Source organism: Brassica napus, chromosome C5, assembly GCF_020379485.1.
Source record: "Brassica napus cultivar Da-Ae chromosome C5, Da-Ae, whole genome shotgun sequence".
Lineage (NCBI taxonomy): Eukaryota > Viridiplantae > Streptophyta > Magnoliopsida > Brassicales > Brassicaceae > Brassica > Brassica napus.
In genome coordinates this window covers 10,529,892-10,552,798 of record NC_063448.1, presented here as the reverse complement: position 1 = coordinate 10,552,798, position 22,907 = coordinate 10,529,892, and the positions used below count along the sequence as shown (strand labels likewise).

Sequence of the window (22,907 nt, the reverse complement as noted above, 5' to 3'; positions counted from 1 at the left end):
TATCTTCAGTTTCAGGCTTTGTAGACGCTTTGGCTGGATCGCTAAACTGGTATGGTGCCTTTGCAGCTGATATATGACGTGATATGCCGTCACATACTAGCGGTTCCTTTGCTTGCCAAGTTCATAACTTCTTTGGCTTTCTCGGTAGAAAAGTCATTGAACACAATCCTCAGAGTATCAAACAAAATATGCCTTACGAATAATACCAAATTTTCCGGTTTAAAGGGGGATAAAACGAAAATAAAAGCAAAAACGTATTGGAATCACATTGTATCACAAGTTTATTCAAATTTTACAACAAGTGTGTGTGTTTAGTCTAAGCTCAAAGTCGACAACTTATGTCATCTTTAAGAAACTCTGCAAATCTCTGTACAAGAAGACGAGTACTAACAGAATCAGGATTCTTGATATGGAAGATGTGATCTTCGTCCTCAGTCTCTATCACTCCAACTCTCCCTTCCCATCCACTACTCTTCTCAAGCTTTGCCGCGTAACCCCAACCTTCCCTCGCCAGCACATCGTTCCCCGCCACCATCACCAAAACACGCCCGCAACCCAACCCGGACATATCCGACCCGACCACGTTAACCCACGGATCCTCCTCCACTCCCATCTCGCTGTTCGGACTCGCGATCTCCCACATCCCTTGCATGTATCTCATCGCCGCCGCAGCTTCGTGCTCCTCCTCCAACGGAGCTTTCGAAAAGAAGAAGGGGTGAAACAGAGCCATCCCCGAGATTTCGAAACTTCCCTTCTCCTCTCCGGCTCTCATAGCCATGTGATGAGCTATGTTTGCTCCGGCGCTGTCTCCGGCGAGGAACACTCTGCTGAAGTCGGCGTGGTCGTTCACCCAGCGCTCCGGACCAGACCCGGAGACATGAGTGAACACCCATTTCAACGCGTCCCACGAGTCTTCGTACGGGATGGGGATCGGATGCTCAGGGGCACGCCGGTAATCCACCGATACGGCGATGCAGTCCGCGGCTGAGACAGCCGACGTGAGGAAAGTGTGGTAAATAGGAGAGAAAGCGGTTTCCATGATGAAACCCCCGCCGTGAAAGTAGACGAGGAGCGGGAGCTTCTTCTTATTCTTGTCTTCACCGGCTTTATGAGATAGGTAAAGCCGGAGAGAGAGGTTTTTCTCCGGTGAATAGAGGGCGTCTTTGGAAACGACACCGTTTTCAGGGTTTAGCGAAGGTGGGACGAAGGTGTCGGCCACGAGGCGTTCGATACGGCCATTCTTGTAGACTCTATACCTCGGATAGTCGTATGCGATTTCGGAATCTGAATCCATCGGTCGTTGGATGAAAATGTTACCAGTGCTAGAAGAAGAAGAAGATGGATTAGCTGATTTATATGTAAATGGTCTACTTTCTAGAGGCTTGGTTGATTGATCCACGTTTCTTTTTTTCCTTGTTGTTACACCTACTAAACTCGTGCTGATTCATTGGTGCAGATGACAAAATGCGATTAAATAAATTGAACTAGAGTACGTAGTAGGTTGGAAAATTAAGCAAATGAGAACCAATTTAACGATTTTCTTAATACTAAATGTTTTTTTTCCTCAGCAATCAAGACACGCCACGGACGTAAAGAACACACGAAATTAAGGACATACATACATGTCTTTTTATTTTCATCGGAATATGATTTTATCTTCATTTGAGCTATAAGAGCAGTTCTTTGTAAATAGATTAATAAAGAAATATTTAAACGAAACTAAAGTATAGTAGTCGTCAACAAAATTTGTTGTTCTTACAAATTCAGTAACATACGAGACTATTTTTGAAATAACCCAGAGATGGGGTTTAGACACCATGATACAATACCTAGAAAAGACAGACGCTAACAAGAATTGATCGCTAATCATAATCAAATACATACAAATATATGAAGTTTCCTACTAATTGAATAGTTGTGAAAAAAATATAATTAAGAACCATGGACAAAGGAGTTTTGTTCTTCTTGTTTTATTGATGCAACGTCAAAAGAATAGCCCGGTGCGGTTTGTGGTTATTTTGCGATATCACGTCACATATCAGCTGCTAAACCAAGCCAAGAGGTGGTGGTGTTTCCGGTTTGAGGCTTTGAATACGCTTTGGCTGGATCGCTCAACTGGTATGGTGCCTTTGACGTAACCCTATCCTTTCTCTTCGCCAAGAACCGATGAAGTGAAGCTCTTCTAGCAATCGGAAGTTCTGTAATATAAAAATGAATAATTCTTTGTTAGAAGCTGTATGACAACAAAAAAAAGTAGCTAAAAGTAGATGGAAACCAAAAAGAGGGTGAGAAAGATTACCACATGCCATTGCAGCTGAGGAGGTTTGCTTTGGGTCTTGAGTTGCTGCTTTCATGAGATGAGGAACTTGGTTTGGGGTAGGAGCGATGCTGTTGTTAAGAGTAGATGTGAAACCGGTGAAGGTGTTAGCGGTTCCTTTGTTAGCCAAGTTCATAACTTCTTTGGCTTTCTCAGCAGAGAAGTCATTGAACACAATCACTTGCCCGCCGTAGAATATAGTCAACGGTGCAGTTTGAGGCTCTGGTTTCACAGATCTGCTCCAATAAAGCACCATAATTTAGTCAAGTGATCAGGAAAAAAAATCTTAGCTTTAGTACAAGAGATTATGTTTTAACAACCAAACATACCTACTACTACTAGTAGCATGTGTCATTTTGAGGACATCATCCTTGGGGATAGAGGAAGATGAGGAAGAAAAGCTTGGCTGCCTAGGAAACAGATTCTTGGGTTTAACATCTTGAGCAGCGGCCATGGAACCCACGTTGGTAGCTTCACAAGGGAATAAACTCATGGTTGTTGTAGGCTTACGTGACATGCCTGCAAGTATGATCCAAACAAGTTAGATCTCTCTCTGTTCCATAGCTTTCATTGACACTTTTAGCAAACTTTAGGTAGAAAACAAAAGGCTAACCACTATCAAACGAATCAGACACGCAAGCCTAACTTACACACTCATACGCATAGAGATGTAAGTCAACAAACGTGTCTAATTCCTACCTAAAATTATAGCTATTAATTCCAGATGAAATAACTCTAAGAACCGGTTTGTGTTACTAGTTCGGGTCAATGGATTAACTTTTTAGTATGATTTCAGGGAACTAAAAAAATGAAATAAAAAAAATCTGGATGCAGAAGAAAGAGAAGGCTCCTTACCGTTGGTTTCAGGCTTGCATGACATCCCTAAGCTGAGATCTCCAAAGCTACCGTTCTCCTTCAGATACTGACTCAATCGACTACACGTCAGCGAGAAGCTCGGCTTCCCTGAGGAAGATCTCCGAGTAGCAGAGCACTCCATAGAACTCGACATCGTTAAGCGACTTGGAAGAAACGAATCAAAACCACTAGAAAACGTTTATAATCTTCTTCTTCTTCAGTTTGCTTTATCTTTATTTCTCTGAGTTTCAGTTTCTCTCTTCTTCTTCTTCTTCTTCTTGCAAATTCGAGTTTGTCACGAGGGAGAAATGGGGTGGCCTCTTAAATAAAACTTTCTTTTCCTCCAATCACAAAAATAAAATAAATTATAATTTTTATCTAATTATGCGTCCTTTAATAACCCACGTGTTCTATTTATTGTTTCTTTTAATCAAAGTCGGGAAATGCGTCTCGGTTCACTGTTCTTCACGTTCAACGCTTTTTAGTCAAATTGTGATTTTAGAGCAACATTATCGCTTCTTAATTTTTTTTTTTTTTTTTTTACTTTTTCGAATTTAGAAAAAAAAAAAACGAATCAATTATAAGCCGTCACGTATTAGTGGGGTCCGCAAACAGTGTAAGAAACCCTTAAGAATCGACTACTATTTAATAGTTTTTGTAACCGATTTCTTAAAAAAAAAGTGGGTCATACGCGGGATCCACGCGCTAAGAAACCATCTAATATCCTTGGATAAAGATGCTCTTATCCCCTCTTCACGATGCTAGTTAGTTATTGGTTGTGCGCTGGTTAGGAAGACGAATTCAAACAAAACACCAGCCATCGTGAATTTACCGTTTTGCCCTACGTAGTATGGTAACTTGCAAGTCAAAAAGATACCAGTTGTTCTATTTTGGTGTTTGCATGAACCGGTGTTTACTCAAAAATAAAGGGTAGGTTTTGTTTCTTTAACAGATGGTATTATGTACGTTTTCTTTTTAAGTTCAGTTTTATTGCAGATTAAATTGTATGTAGTTGTCCTTTTAAAATGGATTAATTAGACAGTCTGTTTACAATTGTTTTTTTTCTTCTCGAAGTCATTGTTATCAAACAATGTAACTTTTTGATAAGTATGGAGAAGGAACATTCCTAGCAGCTTGAACTAGCCGTTGCAAAATATGACATCCTGTAAGTAGACATTTTGTAACAAATATTTTGTTCAAACTCAAATAATAACATTCTTTTTTTTTCTAATAATATAAAACATAGAAAAATAAAACTAAAATAATATAAAACATATATGGTTGGTATGTATTCTATATACATTTGAAGAAACCCTTTATAATGTATACGACATCAGTAGAAACAGTTTAAAATTCGTTAAAAACAAATGAAGTCCATATACAAAAATTACAGTGAGTTTCATAATTAAATTATGATATATATTTCATGTTGGTTAAGACTAAAACTCGAATCCTCCTCTGCAAGTTGAATCATAGTGTGATATAAGTACGTATCAAGTAATCAAAGTTGTAATGAAGTATTTTTTTCCTCATGGTTCCGGTGGTGAAATTTCTTTGGTATCTTATGCTAACAAGAAATCGACCATACGTCCAAAATATATATTCTTTTTTTTTGAATGAATTCAAAAAATATATTTTTTTTTCTCAAATGTGGGGAAAATATATATATTTATATAAATTGAAAACAAATCAGGTGAAATAAGATAGAATCAAGCAAAACGCGTTACAAGTCAGAGTCAAGCCTCTTTGGCAGTTTGTAAGTGCTCTTGATAGTAAATGACATAGTCTTAGAATTTGAATAATACTCGAAACATTTTTAAACTAATTATTATAATTGTTATTAACTCGTGATTCATGCAGAGATGCTACTAAATGTTTGTCTATTAAGGTCTGTAAGCCGTCGGTTAGTAATTAAATGCGGCAGAAGCTGAAGGTTGAAGTCAATTCACATGTCGACCGTCAGAATTGATAATTGCCATGAATCATATTATAATTGAATTCAACAATCTTGACAAGAACAAAAATATAACAGAACGTAACGAAGAATAACAATACAATGAAGGAAGCGAAAATGAATTTGGCGTTGTCGTCCATAAAATCAATATTACAGGTTGATTTGAGACCTAATCAGATCCTCATCCAACAAACAAAAATGACCTTATTGTATATGCATATGTCCAAGGATACTATCGTCCAACTGAGAAAAACGTTAATGAATGAAATCTCTTTTTTTGAATAGAACGAAGGAAATCTTCACGGCGTTAATAAACTGTGAGTGGGTCTCAGTCAAAGACAGCTCCACAATCCACACTGTTCCGTCGACCACGTTTTTGTTGTTATGCGTTTTAAAGTAAAGAAAAAAAACAGTACTAATAAAGTTAAAAATGGAAAATAAAGAACTCAAAAAGAAAAGCAAAGAAATACTTATTACAAAACAAGGAGGAAACCAGAAAGAAGGGGGCTTGCACGTTCTCTGTGCCAATCTAACGTGAAGAGTATCCAACTGTTGTTGGTCGGACCATGATTAATGTGGTTTCGAGAGACGGGTTTCTTACCGTAATTTAAGAATCAGTTCTTAATCTTTTTTTTTATTAAAATTAAAAACTGTTTCTTAAATTACAGTGAGCTCCACCCCTAAGAACTTTCATTTATCATACTCTTAAACTATGCGTGAAGATGCTTGTATATGCTCTTAATTATTTTTTTTGTTAAAGTTAAGAACATTTTTTTAAACTACGGTAAGAACTCCATCCCTAAAAACTCTCATTAATCATGCTCTTAAACTACGCACGAAGATGCTTATATATTCTCGGCAAATACAAACGGTGTATCAGCTGTGTTAAAATCCAGAAGCCTTTCCCACTCATCAACCTTAGTTTTTGATTTGTTGATATGCATGTATGTAATATCTGAGTTCTATCAACCGAGCTGATCTAAGTCGAACCAAATTGAAATCACAAATCACATACTCAGCATATTAAATTAATCATCTAAAAACGAATTGATCACGGATTAGATCCAAGTTTGCTGATTACGCGACAAATTAATATTATAATGGTATGTAAAAGTATGAGTATGAAAAGTCGTCCAATGCAATAGTCTTTCTTTTACATAATTGATGGAAACTTTATTTTAAGATTAGATAGAAAATTCAATTTATTGTTCACTGATATAAAACTCATGATATTTTTTCACTAATATAAAACTCAAGATTTTTTTCACTAATATAAAACTCATATAATTTTGAGTTTATTAAGGAAATGAAACGTGGGCTATATATGAGACTATAAACAAGTAGATATGATTAGATTGAACGAAAAAGATCATCAATTCTCTCCTTCTCCTGGATCAGATGCTGCTATTTGGAAAGTTGGAGACAGAATTTGTACTAAATTCTCTACTAAGGATGTTTGGAAGTCTATTAGGATGGCTAAGCCTTCTGTTTCTTGGGCGAGATTCATATGGAATCAGGCAATTATACCAAAGTATAGGATTACCTCTTGGTTGTTCACCCTCAATCGTAATCCGACTATGGATCGTATGATCTCTTGGGGACTTGATTTGGAGAATTGTTGTTTGCTTTGTGGAAGCGCCCCTGAATCTAGGGATCACTTGTTTTTTGTCTGCCCCTATTCCTCTTTTATTTGGAAAGCTGTTATTGGGGTGCTTGGTTTCACTAACCCTCCACTGCAGTGGGATTATGTTTTTGAGTGGTTTGTTTCTGCTTCTTTTAATCGGATTCAACTTGCTGCGGTGCTTCAACTCTGGCACGGTTCTATATATGTTATATGGCAAGAGCGCAATGCTCGATACCATAACGGTCTTACGAAATCTCATTGGATGTTATCTCAAGATGTCATCAAACATGCAAAGGACAAGTCTTCAGCTATGAGAAACTGTGGATCTGATCTTGGCTTTAGTTTGGTGGCGTTCTGGTCTACGTTTTAAAAAGTGCAGCATCTCTACTGCTGTGCTTTTTCCTTTCACTTTCATGGTCTTCAACGACATTGTGACCATCTCTTTACTTTCTCTTTAAATTCCCTTGCTCTGTTTCTGTTTAGTTTGTTGCTTTGTTCTTTCTCTGTAAACTCTGTTTCTTTGTTTTAAATATGAAAGCCAGTTAAAAAAAAAAAAAACTCGTGGGAAATGCGTGTAGTCGTTGGGGAAGGAATACAGATCTGCAAAGGCAAGTTGAGTAACATGTCCAATTATATTTGTTTTTAACATTTATCCATGCAAATTTTATAGTTTCAAAACCATACATTGTATGCTTCTCTGTCTTTTATTTGAATGCTCTTTTTTAAAAAAGAAAAAAAAAACATCTGCTTACCTTTAATTTGCGACTCTTATTTATTTGTATTCTGTCGTTGTATATATAGGGTCGTAGACTTGCAGTACTTGTTGATAAAAAAACGAAATTTTATAACCGGGCCTCGTGGTCTGGTGGTATAGAAACCTCAGCTGAGGTGCCCGCCATCACGAGTTCGAGTCCCGGCCACAGCGGATTTAACATGGTTTCCGTTTGGCCGCCAGGACTCTCCAGTTCCGGTTGGACGCGGTGGGATAGTCGGAATAAGGTCCGGATACCGGATTATCAAAAAAAAAAACGAAATTTTATAAACTTAATATCATCTATATAAAAATAAATGCAAGCCTGTATATTCGTTTAGGGTTTTGTTTTCTAAGAGCAAGAGAACACTTTAAAAACTTCTTTTTTTTTTTTTTGATAAGTATGTGAATTATCACTTTAAAAACTTTACATGGTTGACTTACCTAATCGTAGATTCATACGTAATATACAATGATACGAATAACTTTTTAAAAAAAATGATTAGAAAACAGTATACGCACATGAAATTTCTAGAAATTATCGAACAATTTCTGCAGTTTCGTTTTGGTTAAACGGGAAAATAACTAATCTTCCATTACAATAAAATGCAATATACAAAAGTTCAACATCAACATATATATTATATTCGCTGCATGCAAACTAATCCCCATAAACGTGATGTAAAATGCTTACAAAAGAAGTAGCAATGAAAGTCGATTAATAATAATACACATATTATCATCATAATCATCTGATCAAAACATGGGCTTACCTAGAAGACGTTGCAATGACCAGGATCAGGAAGATGATATATAAGCCATGAGATTCCCAACTGGATCTTGACTAGCACTTTAGTAGTTAGCTTGGTAACATAACCCTACGAAAGAAAGCATCGCGAACCGTCCGTTTTTTAATCTCTTTAGTCCTCATAACCTAACCGGTTCAAGAGAACTTCTCCCCCCACATCATCGGATAGAACCATACCCCTCCTGGGTAACAAACATCCGGTTTAGGTAAAGAGCCCAACGTGTATGTCCCGACCCCGGTTTAATAAAGTCAGCCCAACGTGTACCTTCAGCCCAGCCCATTAAAAATAATTGAGCCAAGAACAGTGTAGTGGAATCCGTAAAACACTCGCGAGACACTGCGTCGTACCATGAGAAATTCTAAATGAAATTATAACATGATAAATGGAAACCATTCAAAGCTGTATGAATGATCAATGATCTCAGATTCTCGGTATTCACTTCCTTTGTTGGACTATAACCAACAATAACATTAAACATGCTAATTGTAAATCCTCGAAATGGGTTATTTAGTATATTTCCATATTGATTTCATCGTTTACGCAAATAAGCATAAATAGTTGGCAAAAATATCAATAATAAATTAAATAAAGGCCCAATTCGATTTATTCAATCAGCATCGATCACTACTGACAAGCAGGGATCAATCAAAGGAAGAAGCTCTTTTAGTTTCTGCGTGGCAACGATCTCATCCACGTGTCACCAAAACTCAAACCCCTCACTCCGGCAATGTTCCGAACGGCGGCGAGACGTCTTCTCGGAGCTGGTTTCACAACCAGCCGCCTCCTCCGATTACCCAAGCCCAGGCCCACCACCATCATCCCTTACTCTTACTGCACTTCCTCCACCGAATCGCCGATTGGTAATCAATCCGTAAACCCTAATCAATCGGATACGGCTAGAGAGGAAGGGCATCGTCGAGATGAGAGCAGCAGGAAACCGAGAGCTGAGTTTGAGGAAGAGCAGGCTCGTGTCCTCGCCGCGTCTCTTCGCCACGTGGTGTGTGTGGTATTCTTCTCCAAATTCTTCTTTTTCAATCTTTAATGTGTTTTTTTTTTTTTTTTTGTGAGTTTGGTGCAGCCGAGGTTAGGTTGGACGGAGGAAGCCATGATTGCTGGTTCCAGAGACGTTGGTGTGTCTCCTTCCATTGTTGGCTCTTTCTCCAGGAAAGAAGCTGCTCTTGTTGAGGTTAAATCTCACTTTCTAGAGAATCATGAAAAGTTTTAAACTTTTTGACTCTTGTTGTTGACTTTCGTTCTTGCTCAGTACTTCATGGATGATTGCTTGCAACTCCTTATCGATAGAGTAGACTCTGGGTTGGATTTGCAAAACCTGATTCCAAGTGAACGTGTTTCGAAGCTCGTCAGTATTCGCTTAGAGATGCAGATTCCTTACATGTCCAAATGGCCTCAAGCTCTTAGTATTCAAGTAAGTTTCTTTTTGTGATAAAGTCTTTTTTTAAGCAAGTCCTGATGTTTGAATGGATTTTATTTGGCAAAAAAAAAACAGGCCCATCCGGTGAATGTTCCGACGAGTTTTAAGCAGCGGGCGATGTTGGTTGATGAGATATGGCACACTGTTGGTGATGGAGCCTCGGATTTGGATTGGTATGTCAAGCGCACTGTTCTTGGAGGAGTTTACTCGACCACCGAGATTTACATGCTTACAGATGACTCCCCAGGTCCTCAAGTCCTCTTTTGGATACCTTGTTATGTGTTTGAAGAAATATAACATAATCATCGTTTCATGTTGAGCAGAGTATCGTGATACATGGGCATTCTTGGATGACAGAGTCAAAGATGCTTTTGATCTGAAGAAGAGCATACAAGAGGTAATATAAAACCTTTCTCGCTACGCTTGAAATTGAAAGGGATTTAAATTCACTTATTGTGTGGCAGGCCAAGTATTTTGCACAAGACATAGGAGCTGGAGTTGGGAAATCGTTTCAAGGACTCATGAATGGAGTTATGCAGACCATGTCCACAAGGGGTGGTCGTAGCTCTGCGTTTTGAAGAAATATGTCACCTTCACACAATAAATTTGCTTTATCCTTTTATGATTATCTAGTATTTTGAGTTTGAGATGTGCTCTAATAATGATATTAGTATGTATGACTTGAAGTGTATAAACTTTTATTCAACACGAGTCGCGAATCACTATGCTCTCTTACCCGGGACTGAAAGGACCAAGAAGAGATGCCTTAATGGTTTTGGTTTCTGCTGAAAGACATTACCGGGTCGTTCGTTTTCTCGTCTGTTATTTCTTTCTAGCTGTTCCATCTATGTATTCATCTAGATTTTAAGGGGCTATTCGTTTTTTCCATGTATATAGTGGATTTATGTTCGTTTTTTTTTTTTTTTTCTATTTAATAAATAAATTAAAAATATACTACTGTTTTATATTAATTTTAACTATACTAATTTTTATTATTTAGCCTAAAATATATTTACACTGAAATTATTCTAAATGTAAATTTTGACATTTATAAATTTTCATTTCATATAAATTTATAATTTTTTATTTAAATTGCATTAAAACTTAACTATAACTATAGATTCTAATAAAACTCAAAGTAGAAACTCAAATTTGAATAAACTTCCAAACAACTCAAAGTAGAAACTTAAATTTTATAAAATGAAATTGAAAAGATAAAAAAGGCAATTGTAAGAGAATCATGTACTCATTGCTATATTAAAACAAGTTTTCATTGCTAAATCAAAATGTTTTCAACAAATAATCATCTTGAATCTTCACCCTCTTCACTCATCTGCTCCATTACTATCAAGACAACCCAAAAAGAGAAACAACCTTGCCATATAAAAAGGTCTTGGTCAGTCAATCAACAATGGGACAATCAAAGACATTCACAACAAAGCCAGGAGAAATGTTTTATTTCTCTCACTAAAATGCCATAAACCGGAACATGAAATAGAACTTTCAAGCGATCACAAATGGTTTATTCATAAAAAACAGAAGGATAGCACAATTACACATAAACCACACAACATAGCTTTAATACATAGTTACATAACCGAGTTAACAGGCATAAACAACAAACCTGAGTAACTTCAGAGACAGGTTCTGGAGGTTCTACGAGCTTATCAGACGCAGTGGTAGCTAGGGAAGAAGATTCAGAATCATAAGATGGCTTTCGAGCAAAGACTTTCCCTAAAGAAAATCAAACTCGATGTCAAAAAGAATCGAATTCAATTTTTAAAAGCTAATCCCATATAACCGTGCACCAAATCACAAAAAAAACATCCATTAAACATTTCCTTTCATCATTTTCAGCTTATAAGCTCGATACTATTACCACTAAACAAGAAGAACTCACTATCCGACTAACCACTAAACACCAATCTCAATCTAAGGCTGGATTTTTCTTAGTGCCACAAAGCTAAATCACAGTAATTGATCACGACTTTGCAAGAAACATAAAGAGAATGTGCTAGAGAGAGAATGTGCTACTGTCTATTGTCTTAATTCATAAACACATAATATGAACACTAAGAGAAGATCAATTTGAAGGAACCAGTTGAACTGAACTGAAGATCGACCATTAAACTCAAGAGAACTAGCACAAGGAAGCACAAGCAACAACGTATATATGTATGATGCTAATATGGAAGTCTAGTTCCTCTTGCCATCTGTAGAATAATAAACTCATGCGTACCCTTCATCACTCTATCACCTGCTGGTATGTATTGAATATGCTCATCCTGTTGTTCATCACCATGTTGTTCATCACCATGTTGTTCATATGATTTCATTGGTTCCCAATGTGAAAAGCCACATACTTCATGCTGTGAATCTCGAATGAAGTTATGGAAAGCCATTGTTGTTGTCACAATCTTAACCCATTTCCTAAGCTCATACTTGGGGTGTTTTCTGTCTAGGATCCTCCATTTAGATTTCCATACACCAAAAGTCCTCAATTACTGATCTCAAACCAGAATTCGTACAGTTAAACAATTTGCTACTGTTTGATGGTGGATCTCCTCTACTAAACTGATCTATATGATACCTAGTTCTGCGATGAGAACCTAAGCAACCATCTCTGGTTGGATAACCTTAGTCGACTAAGTAGTACTTTCCAGATGGAGGGCGAGGAAAATAAGCTTCTTCAATAGCACAATATGGTACCACCTTTGTGTCATAAAAGGTTAAAGCTATCTATCTATATAAAGGGGAGTTTTCTCTCACCTCCTGCTGCCACGTCATCAAGGAGGTAAGGGCTTTTCGTGCCACCTGTCGCCTAAACAAACACTCTACGAAACCAATTTGTCGTATCCTTTGCATTATTGAATTGGGCTTCTGTTTTGTTTCTTTTGCATTCTTTAATTGGGGCTTCTTAATTTCCAGGCCCATATATCATGTGTGATACCAGAAAGTGAGGTTTTCATTATCGCCTTTGTAGAAGCCGCCTCTGATAAACATCTGAAACGCCTTAGATTTCCATTAATTCCCATCCTCCCCACTACGCAGCATTAAATCAAGCTTGGACTCTTCATATGGAAACAGCCAAAACTTTCATATAAATTGGCATCGTTGCATAGATGAAAACGCCAAATCTACGAGAACTACAAGTATCATCTCTTCTAATTATCAGCTCCAACAATGGCGAATTCCTTCACAGTGCTTGCTGATTTGAAAGCCGGACGATGTTCAACCACAGCCAAGTTTCTGTCTTCTTAGGATTTGATGGGTGTTGATATGCTACTCATCGACGAGAAGTTAATCACTCCCAATTTTTGTTAAAGCTTTCACGATGCCAGTTTTAAATATCTGATTTTTTTTTTCATTTGCTTGTCTGTAACAGTCAACGCTTATGTAGGGATCCGTGAGTGTGAACCCTCTCAGCTTCTTCAGGAAGCGTTTCAGTAACAACAATTTTCGATTGTCTGATGCTCCCCTCGCCATTGATGGCACTTCATTTTAAGAGAATGTACGGATTCGCCGCGTCTTTGGCCGCTGGTTTGCTGCTCATGTTTCTGGTAATGATCAATTTCACATATCCAGTGCCTTACCATGAATTGAATTGGAATGATCCTGTGGCCAATCTGTAATAAGTAATTCATGTTCCTTTCTTCTTCTGCAGTCTGTGATCGTATTTGTCATCCCCATCAAGTTTGCGCTGCTCTTCACATTTGCAAATGAGAAGGTATGTTTTGCCTGGTAGCCGACAAGAACTTGCTGTTTTTTGTCTTATAAACATTTTTGTTGAGATTTAGTTCTTGAGTTCAATAGGTTTTGAATGGTTCATGTGGTCATTTCTCTCAAAATCGTTCCTTTATTGTGTTTTCTTGGATGAGTTACGACTACATGTTCACTGGGAGATCACAATAACCAGTTAGATGACCTTGACGTTGTTTTTTTCTTTGGCAGCACAGCCTTCCTCGTGGGACCTGAGCAACAGATAAATATGATGTTCCTATCTACGCTACCTCTATCTATGTTAGATGCATCCTTCTTGCACTCATTTTGCGCTCTCTTGGTAGCTTCTTTCTCTCCATCTCTTTCATACAATGTTTATTATCCAAAGCTAGATCTAATCTTAGTAAAATCTCCAAAGTCTGCAACTTTGTTATTTCCCCAAATATTTCTCAGCTTGAAACTTCATCATTTCTTGTCTCATGTAGATCCACAGCAAGATTTTGACAGTGATTGCGATCCTATGCAAGACTTGTGCACTTATGTGGTAAGTTCACTGCACGCACTTATTTGTTTCTACAATGTTCTGAAGATTATTCTTAGAGCCTTTTCGGATCCAACACCTTCTTAATTTAAACGATGGTAATAATGGCAGGTACAACCTCAGTTATATTCCATTTGCGCGAAGAATAGTCTCTGAAATAATGATCCTGTCTCTGTGATAACGAGCTATAGTACACAAACTCGGATTTTACTGGTCTCGAGAATTTGAGATATGATTTTTTTTAAAAAAAATTGTTTGACCTGATGAGGTGGTTTGCGCATGAATCAAAAGTAACAAAACTGGAGTTTCTTTTTTTTTGAGGGCTTGAAACTCTTGCTTGTGTGTACTTCTTCTTGCGTGTGTTTACTTCTATTTCTTCAAGCTCTTTTGCAGCTTCAGACTTAAACAGTCAGTCACTTGACATTTGTTTGATAAGAGATTACTTATTCGTATAATCCCTCGGAGTTCTCATTTTACCCATCCCTTTTATACAGTTTATATTTTTGGTTCATACACAATACCCCGTAATATACTTTAATATTCAAAAAAATATATGCTTAATCTTTTACTACTCTATGGTTCAACTTTCCCAATAAAAAGAAGTGAAAATAATAATACCTAGATACTAGATAGGCCTTTCTTTATTGACAACGAGAAACAGCATCATATTCTCTGCATTATAAGTTCTTAATGTAAAAAAAAAATGAAATAGGGAACACTAATCCAAACGACCGCACTTAATATCCAACAAATTGAATAAATTATATTAACTACTCAAATAACTACATAATATATGTATAAATAGGTTACATATGCTTTCACTTTGGCAACGACCACGACCAAATACCAAACAAAAATGCACACTAAACACCAATTCACACATTGAAAACTAACCAACAATTTAGTGAATTAAATTCCAAACAATTGGCTTCTAAAACTTCCCCATTACATCATACCATTGAAATCAATTGGAAAGTAAACTATATTCTAACAATCAATACTTCCAAATGCATACCCTCGCCAAAAACGTCAATCACTTTGAAAAGATAGTTTAACAGAGATAACAAATAGGTAATATTCCGCGAGGACAGACCACTAGAAATCAGCCCATCTAAAAGCATAACTTTATCATAGTGCACTTAAGATATCAAGTACTATTCATGTTCTAATTTTGCAAAAAAAAAAAAAAATACAATGTCTCCTCCTCTCTGGTTCTTTCTATGCTTGAAATATTGGATGCACTTGAATGGAAAACAGATAAACGATAATAGATGCACAAAATTTATTCATGGAGTGAGAGTCAGATAATAGATGCACAAAATTTATTCATGGAGTGAGAGTCACCTGACTAGAATGCTATTTTACCAATTATAGATGCACAAGAGCAACAATAATATGCCACAGACCCAACATAAATAATCGATGTGACACATGTTATTACTATAAGTAAATGACAAAATTTACTTTCATTATTTAAGTGAATTAAAATAAATTATGTTCTACAATACCTTTTCCCTTATGCTGGCAAAAAAAAGAATACTTTTTTCCAATTAACACTAAACAAAAAAACTTAGAAGATAAAAAATGCAGCCAAAGACAATGTAATTTTAGTATTTGGTTAAGGATTTTTTTTGAATAAAAACATTGTTAAAGTCAGACACACTCATAATCATGGAGAGAATACATTCAGATTTACCAAAATCAAACATAAAGCTTTAACACACAATTAAAAAAATATATTAATATACTATACATATAATCTCATGCAAATACAAAAAAGGACGTATTTTCATTAAAAATATAGCTGAAATGAATACTGAAAATAAAATAATACAATGTCATACAATTTAGTTGATAGCAAATAAAAATCCAAACATGTAAGAATTATAAACATAAAATTCAAATTTTAACAAAATAAATGTATATAATCTAATCGGAAAAAAAATATTTATTGTATTCAATTAAAAGTAATTATTCAAATATTTTATAAAATTTAAATACATTTTAATATAAATTTACCCGCCCGTAGGGCGGGCCAACCTCTAGTCTTTCATAAAAGCACATCAATAGTGCATTTTGGGGTTCTTTCATTTACTTTGTATTGGGACTAGATCATTTCACTTTCACATATCAATTTCATAAACAAATTATTATTATTATATGTTATTAATAATTGCATTAAGCTCAAAATCACATCCAGTCATTATCCAATCATTTTAAGTTGAATAGAACTCTTTTTTCCTTTTGCATACTGATATGGTAAGCACTCAGATTATGTATATAAGATGAATATTTGTAGATACAACAATAGCACACGAGAACAAACAGATTTCTTCGCCATATTAAAATCTAAAAAAATAAAAGATGAAGAACAAAAAAAAAAAAATTTGGAAGTAAACAAATAAATATATATATGTAAACTGTAATTATCAAAGAGATATTTCATAACCCATCATCTTCGTGTTATTCTTTATATCTTGAATAGTTAAGTTTACACCGGTCATTTGATACCTGAAACCCAAGAAATTTGGTTGTTTTCAAAAATTGTAACCATGTTTACCCAATTCCATATTCTATAATAGAAATGAATCATCTATTAATAATAATAAAAAAAGAGTTTTGTTTTCATTCTATTATTTTTTTTTGGTAGGATGTTTCCATTCTATTATTACCATGACAATCAATCAGGTCTGTTTAGATTATTGGTTGATATCTACATCTCCAAGACAATATCTGTAATCATCAAAGAAATTGAATTTAGATTTGCTATTCCATTTTTTGTTTATATCCTTCTGTCATTCATTTATTTATTTATTTTTAAAATTCTTACACTTTTCATCTTTTCGTATTTTTATTTGTCCTTATGATGTATATATTATATGCTTTTGAATTTGATCTAACTAAATATTGCAGTAAAGCCAGCCATATAAACTTTGTTACATACTTACATTTATAAAATATATGATGAGATAAACTTTTAAATTTATGACATAAATAAATAAACATATCTGTTTAGAAAATCTCACATTCAGAATCAGTCTTGTTCCATTTGTTGGCGTTACACTTGAACGAGCTTCATCTATAATTTTTTTTTTTTTGACATCGAACTCCATGCTTTATTAATTCAGAATGAAAATGTTAGTTTTGTGGGCTAACCATCCCGGAATTACAGAGTCTACATGGGAGAAAATAGAGTTTTTTGAACGAGCTCCTTTTGCAAGAAGGTCCGCTCTTACATTCCGCTCTCTTGCGATAAAAGAAATTGAAAACACAGTAAAAAGAGATAATAGATGAATGAATTCATTCCATTCCGAAGCCATAGCTGGCCAATCTTCTTCATCGTTAATCAGCTTGACAAGCTGAAGACAGTCCGATTCAAAGGACATCGATGTAACTCCTAGCAGTAGGAAATTTTTCATTGCGTAAAGCAAGATGGTGAACTCCGCATGCATAGGAGACAGGGTCTGGTCCATACCAATGGAGCCATACGTAACGGTTCCAGGCGCCAGCTCGAGAACAAAACCTCCACCAGAAAATGGCGAATTTGTCACCCAGGATGCATCCACTTGGCATCTTGGATATGGTGACTCATTCTCCATATTCCCGTTAGTTGTGTGTTGGTTTCCTCCAGTCACTTCTTGACTCGCTAAAATTTGTGCCACTCTCCAGTTCTCCTCCTCTTGGGTAGCGTGAAGTACAGTTTCCGGAGGTAGGATTTGTGTGTTGTTGAAGATCTTTTCATTCCTCGCTTTCCATATGAACCATGCGATCCACGGAAACCTAGCAAGAACGTTCCTCGGGGCTCCATTCTTTGTTGCACGAAGAAGTAAGTAGTCAAAGTTTTCGTATAGGGATTCGCTCGGGAATAACCCTGGAAGAGTTGGTATATCTGAGAGTGCCCACGTTTGCAGCGCCGGGGGACAAAGAAACAAGAGATGATTAAGTGATTCTTCTTCATGTCCACATCTGGGACATGATTTGTCGGTCCCACAATGTCTATCAGCAAGCCGGCTGCAAGACGCGATACTATCCGACAAAACTTGCCACAAGAAGTGTTGAATCTTCCTTGGTGCTTTTAGCTTCCAGATCATCTCTTTTAAGTGGTTGATGCTCGGCTCCATGACTGCACTTTCGATATTCGCCTCCTTCATCTGGGATGCAAGCTTGTATCCCGACTTCACAGTGTACAAACCGGTCTTTGTGTAACTCCAACAGTACCCATCATCTCTAAATATATGGCTGGGTCGAATGCTCTGGATCAGAGGGATGTCTCTCGGGTCTATCAAAGCCTCCAGCATCTCCAGCCTCCATTGCTTGGTAGCTTGATCAATAAGCTGGTTTACAAACATATCCCTATCTCGATACACACCAGCGTCCGTTGCCGGACGGGCGGGTATGGTCGGAATCCATGGGTCAATCCAGACACGGGTATTGTACCCTGATCCAATTGTTTTCCGCAGTCCCTCTCTGAGTAAATTCTGAGCCGCTAGAATGCTTCTCCACCCATACGACGGGGAGTTAGACGTTTTAACCTCCATTGGGCTAATATGTCTGTAGTATCGACCTTTAAGTACCCGGGCAAGTAGAGAATTGGGATGATGAAGCAGCCTCCATAGTTGCTTTGCTAAGAGTGCAAGATTAAAGTTTAGGAGATCTTTAAATCCTAAACCTCCTTTCTCCAATGGAACACAGATTTTCTCCCAAGCAATCCAATGCAGTCCCCGATTATTTCCTTTCGTGCTCCACCAGAATTTTGCTATTGCTCCTTGTAGTTTGTTTATGATATCTTTCGGTAAAAGGAAACAGGACATCACATAGGTGGGCAGCGCTTGTGCTACTGACTTTAACAGTACTTCCTTGCCTCCTTTAGACAGGAGCTTGGCCGACCATGAATTGATATGATCATTGAGTCGTTCTCTGATGAAGGCAAAAACCTGTCTTTTGGAGCCACAGATTTTTTCCGGGAGTCCTAAGTACATGCCCATTCCACCCTCTCTATTGATACCCAGTATTTGTTTCATCGCTATCTTGACCTCCTGTCCTACTTTGTTGCCAAACAAAATAGATGATTTCGATGGGTTTAGCAACTGTCCCGAAGCTCTCCCATATAGATTGATGATCCTTATCAACTCAGCACCCTGCTGGACATCTGATTTACAGAAGAAAAGGCTATCATCGGCAAAAAGGAGATGAGAAATTGCTGGACTAGCTCGTGCTATCTTTAAACCTGTCAGCCTACCTTCCTCCTCTGCACCTTTAAGTTGAGAAATTAGAGCTTCCGTCATCAGGATGAAGAGGAATGGGGATAGAGGATCGCCTTGTCGAAGTCCCCTTGTTGGCTGAATATTGCCTTTGGGTTCTCCGTTGAGCAGGATTTGGTATGAGACCGTAGAAATACACCGGTGTATCCATGATACCCATTTTCCTTCAAAGCCCATCTTGCGGAGGAGAGCTTCTAAGAAGCTCCACTCTACTCTGTCGTATGCCTTACTCATGTCAGTCTTGATCGCCATATACTTAGTTTTGCACATCGGGTTCGTGCGTAAGGCATGGAAAGCTTCTTGTGCCAAAAGTATATTATCAGATATAAGACGCCTCGCCACAAAAGCGGATTGTGTTTCTGACACTAGTTTTGGTAGGACCTTCTTAAGACGAGAGCATATGATTTTGGAAATGATCTTATAACTAACATTGCATAAGCTGATAGGGCGAAACTCGGTCATCTCCATGGGCCGCTCTGTCTTAGGGATCAGACATATGTTTGTTTGATTCAGCCTAGGGTCAAAGGAATCTGATCTGAAGAAACTTTTCACCATCGAGATTACGTCACGGGCTGTGATCTCCCAGAACCTCTGATAGAAAAGTCCTGTCATGCCATCCGGTCCTGGTGCTTTGTCGGGATTTATCTCTTCAACAGCTTTCTTGATTTCCAAGTCCGATGGAGGTCTCACTAGGTTCGCGTTCATAGACGGAGTAACTCTGGGATTTACATATCGAAGTGCTTCCTCAAAGTCACTCGGGTTTGATGTGGTAAAAATGCCTTGGAAGTAATTTGAAGCCACTTGCTCAATCCCTGTCTCGCTCTCCGCCCACCCCCCGTTTGGGGTTTTAAGCTTAACGATCCGATTCCTAGCTCTCCTCTGTTTAGTGATTGCATGAAAGAACTTTGTATTCCGATCTCTATCTTTTAGCCATAGAGCTCGGCTCTTTTGGCGCCAGTATAACTCCTCTTCCCGAAAGGCTGCACACAGGTTCCATTTCAGATTTAAAATTTCTCCACTCGGGATACTTGGATCCGATTGTGTTTTTTCCAGTTGCTCTTTGATAGTCTCGATCTTTTTTTCCGAATTCGAAGGGTTCTCTCGTCTCCATCGGGCTATGGTACGACGCACCTCACCAAGTTTCACAAATATAGGTCGAGAATCTGTGTCATCCTGCCTTCCCCAGCCCTCTTCAATTGCTTCTTTCAAACCATCTTTTAGTAGCCAGCGTCGATCAAACTTGAAGGAATTGCGTAATCTCACCTCTCGAGACTGAATGCGTGTTAAGACCGGTCGATGGTCGGAGCCCCATAGCTTCAAATACTCCACATTAGTGTGGGAAAAAAGATGATGCCACTCCTCATTGCCTACAGCTCTATCCAACCTACATCGAACTTTTCCGGAACTACGATATCCCACCCAAGACAAACAGTTACCCTTATAGGGAAATTCTATCATACCACAATCTGCTAACATCGTGCGGAAGGGTAGAAATGAAGTCTCAGGTCTCTTTCTTCCTCCTTTCTTTTCATGGTTGCCAACAATCTCATTAAAATCCCCGCTCATGAACCATGCTCCCACTCTAGTTGTACTCATGCGCGTCAAACGCTCCCAGACATATCCGCGGTACTCTACGACCGGATCACCATATATAAAAGTCATGTAGACTTTGTGTCCTTCCATGGTGGCTTCTATATCAATCATGTGCTTATCAAAGTAAAGGATCGACACATCATACGAATCCATATAAAAAAGTGCTAGTCCACCGCTTTTGCCTTCCGGTTCCACGGTGAACAATTTATTATAACCAAAAGAAACTTGAAACTCTTGCAGAAAAGAACGATTGTTTTTTGTTTCAGATAAAAAAAGAAAAGAAGGTGCAAAAAAACGATAAAGTTCCCGGAGATGCTTCTTGGTCATGTAGGCTCCGGCCCCTTGACAATTCCAGGAGATGGTGTTCATATCTTCTTACTGGGTGGTTTCTGGGACACCACCGAACCTGAAGTAGCAGAAGAGTTCATACGTTTAGTAGAAAGAAACGCCTCAGTACGAGGGACCTCATGTGTTTGAGTTTTCTTAGAAGTAACCTGAACTTTGGGTAGTTTGGAGGACGGTCGGCCCCTTGGAAGATTCAGTTTCTTGGATGCTCGAGCTCCTTTCACCAGCGGGCTGTGCGGTTGTCGCTTCTTGATCACAGTCCTTCCTAAGCTGTTGTGCGGTTGTCGCTTCTTGATCACAGTCCTTCCTAAGCTGTTGTGCTTGCTCGGTTCATTCCCCTCCGGACTTTGGGCACCAGTCATAAGAACATCCTTTGCAGTGACTGATTTTGATGCTCCACGAACATGATCCTGTGTGGAGACAGTGTTGTCTTGAACCCTTTGGAATTCTTCTCTCCCCTTATCCTTACGCGCAGCATTAGCTGGAGATAGCTGTGAGATTGCATCTATTTTCTCTGCATCAAAACCAGGCTCATCCACAAGGAGATCATCATTTTGCATCATATCATCATCCATAACCACATCACCAAAATCCTCGACTAATCTATCAACCTCAGCCTCGTCTTCCTTAGTCATCACCATATCATCTATTTTCTTTGATTCCATCAGCCGATCTAGCTCCAGATTGTCTACCTCATGATCCGAACTAGACCTATCTAATGGTGAAACATACCTTGTCTCTTCTGTCTGCACCGGGTTCTCCTCGTCTCTGATCCTGATGACGCCTCTATCTCTTGTGAGAAGACCGGCTGGTAGTCTTTTCTCAGCTGATATTGGAGTATTTTCCACAGCCTCGTCGAACATTGGGCCTTTCCATTTTAAACGTCTCATTCTTTCCTCCGGGGTTTCATCTCGGTGGACCACCATGACACCATTTCCTTGTATCTCTCTAGTCCCACGTCTCGGGAACACTTCTGAGATTGTCCTCTGGGAGTCAGTCACTTCACGTACATCCTGAGCCCGGTTTCTGGAGACCGCAATGGATCTTGTCTGGTTATTGCTTCTGGAGTCATTCGCTTGACTTCTAGGTCTCCAAACTTGTTGGGAATGTCGAGAATAAGGCGCTTGGTAACGGTCATTTGATCTGTCTTTTGAAAGCTCTCTTGGTCTGTCATACCTTCTATTCTGAGAGGCAGATACCTCCCTCAATATGTCCTCCTGTCGATTCTCCAGACGATTCCAGACTGTTGCGTTCCTCACAGGGAGGCGAGCAAGTTTGTCATCTCTTCTCCGATCGGTGTGTTTCCTGTCTTCACGGTCGTCTCCATGATTCCTGGAGGACCAGTAGCTTCCTATGTCCTTCCTTCTCTTTTCATCTCTGGAATTTCCAGGATACTGTGTACGACCCGAAGATCTCCTGAGATCATCATCAGAGGGGGACCGGGGCCTTTTATTACTTGTGTTGTTACTGCGGATGCTCAGCGTAGCCCGGTTTTTAAACTGGAGAGGTAAAGTATCATTTTGGTTGAGTTCCCGGAACTCCTTAATCTTCTGTTCGCGTTCCTCTGTAGACAACTCCGGGCATGAGTAAATATCATGAGTGATTCTTCTGCAGCCAAAACAGTGACGGGACAGACCTTCATACTCCAGAGAGACTTTCCCTATGTCTCCGTTTGGGAAGCCGACTCTTCTCTCAAACTGTAGTG

At 38.2% G+C, this 22,907-nt stretch overlaps 4 protein-coding genes across 6 annotated transcripts; 2 read left to right on the top strand and 2 right to left on the bottom strand.

The window, feature by feature from the left end:
- Window positions 1-241: 241 nt before the first annotated feature.
- Window positions 242-1,425, bottom strand: LOC106397887 (probable carboxylesterase 1). Its single transcript, XM_013838514.3, has one exon. It carries the CDS (start codon window positions 1,292-1,294, stop codon window positions 323-325), a length of 972 nt encoding a protein of 323 aa, XP_013693968.1. The 5' UTR covers window positions 1,295-1,425; the 3' UTR covers window positions 242-322.
- Window positions 1,426-1,708: 283 nt separating this feature from the next.
- LOC111205530 (protein TIFY 10A) lies at window positions 1,709-3,497 on the bottom strand. The gene is made up of 4 exons (XM_022701517.2): window positions 3,173-3,497; window positions 2,647-2,836; window positions 2,300-2,553; window positions 1,709-2,198 (listed from the first exon to the last, which is right to left on the bottom strand). The coding sequence occupies exons 1-4, from the start codon at window positions 3,324-3,326 to the stop codon at window positions 2,032-2,034; spliced, it is 765 nt and encodes a 254-aa protein (XP_022557238.1). The 5' UTR covers window positions 3,327-3,497; the 3' UTR covers window positions 1,709-2,031.
- A 5,427-nt stretch (window positions 3,498-8,924) lies between these two features.
- LOC106402103 (ubiquinone biosynthesis protein COQ9, mitochondrial) lies at window positions 8,925-10,556 on the top strand. The gene is made up of 6 exons (XM_013842757.3): window positions 8,925-9,307; window positions 9,389-9,496; window positions 9,575-9,736; window positions 9,818-9,989; window positions 10,066-10,139; window positions 10,207-10,556. Exons 1-6 carry the CDS (start codon window positions 9,038-9,040, stop codon window positions 10,318-10,320), a joined length of 900 nt encoding a protein of 299 aa, XP_013698211.1. The 5' UTR covers window positions 8,925-9,037; the 3' UTR covers window positions 10,321-10,556.
- A 2,125-nt stretch (window positions 10,557-12,681) lies between these two features.
- Window positions 12,682-14,479, top strand: LOC106431914 (vesicle transport protein SFT2B). Of its 3 annotated transcripts, none has more exons than XR_007323399.1 (6): window positions 12,682-13,041; window positions 13,128-13,302; window positions 13,407-13,469; window positions 13,694-13,802; window positions 13,948-14,006; window positions 14,115-14,479. XR_007323399.1 is itself a non-coding variant. In XM_048756684.1 (5 exons), the coding sequence occupies exons 2-5, from the start codon at window positions 13,462-13,464 to the stop codon at window positions 14,179-14,181; spliced, it is 243 nt and encodes an 80-aa protein (XP_048612641.1). In that variant the 5' UTR covers window positions 13,048-13,302; window positions 13,407-13,461; the 3' UTR covers window positions 14,182-14,479. The 3 variants fall into 3 exon arrangements, 1 of the variants encoding a protein (XP_048612641.1); XR_007323398.1 differs by having other exon boundaries at window positions 12,697-13,041; window positions 13,699-13,802; XM_048756684.1 differs by lacking the exon at window positions 12,682-13,041 and having other exon boundaries at window positions 13,048-13,302.
- The last annotated feature ends 8,428 nt before the right edge of the window (window positions 14,480-22,907 follow it).

What these genes read in the sequence shown, in the direction of transcription:
- LOC111205530 (XM_022701517.2), bottom strand. Translation starts at nt 3,326, where the DNA reads ATGTCGAGTTCTATGGAGTGCTCTGCTACTCGGAGATCTTCCTCAGGG. An exon ending in CATGCTACTAGTAGTAGTAG is followed by an intron (nt 2,554 to 2,646) that starts GTATGTTTGGTT and finishes TTATTGGAGCAG; the next exon opens with ATCTGTGAAACCAGAGCCTC. An exon ending in CTCAGCTGCAATGGCATGTG is followed by an intron (nt 2,199 to 2,299) that starts GTAATCTTTCTC and finishes TTTATATTACAG; the next exon opens with AACTTCCGATTGCTAGAAGA.
- LOC106431914 (XM_048756684.1), top strand. An exon ending in ACTCATTTTGCGCTCTCTTG is followed by an intron (nt 13,803 to 13,947) that starts GTAGCTTCTTTC and finishes TGTCTCATGTAG; the next exon opens with ATCCACAGCAAGATTTTGAC. An exon ending in AAGACTTGTGCACTTATGTG is followed by an intron (nt 14,007 to 14,114) that starts GTAAGTTCACTG and finishes TAATAATGGCAG; the next exon opens with GTACAACCTCAGTTATATTC.
- LOC106402103 (XM_013842757.3), top strand. Translation starts at nt 9,038, where the DNA reads ATGTTCCGAACGGCGGCGAGACGTCTTCTCGGAGCTGGTTTCACAACC. An exon ending in CCGCGTCTCTTCGCCACGTG is followed by an intron (nt 9,308 to 9,388) that starts GTGTGTGTGGTA and finishes AGTTTGGTGCAG; the next exon opens with CCGAGGTTAGGTTGGACGGA. An exon ending in CTCAAGCTCTTAGTATTCAA is followed by an intron (nt 9,737 to 9,817) that starts GTAAGTTTCTTT and finishes AAAAAAAAACAG; the next exon opens with GCCCATCCGGTGAATGTTCC.
- LOC106397887 (XM_013838514.3), bottom strand. Translation starts at nt 1,294, where the DNA reads ATGGATTCAGATTCCGAAATCGCATACGACTATCCGAGGTATAGAGTC.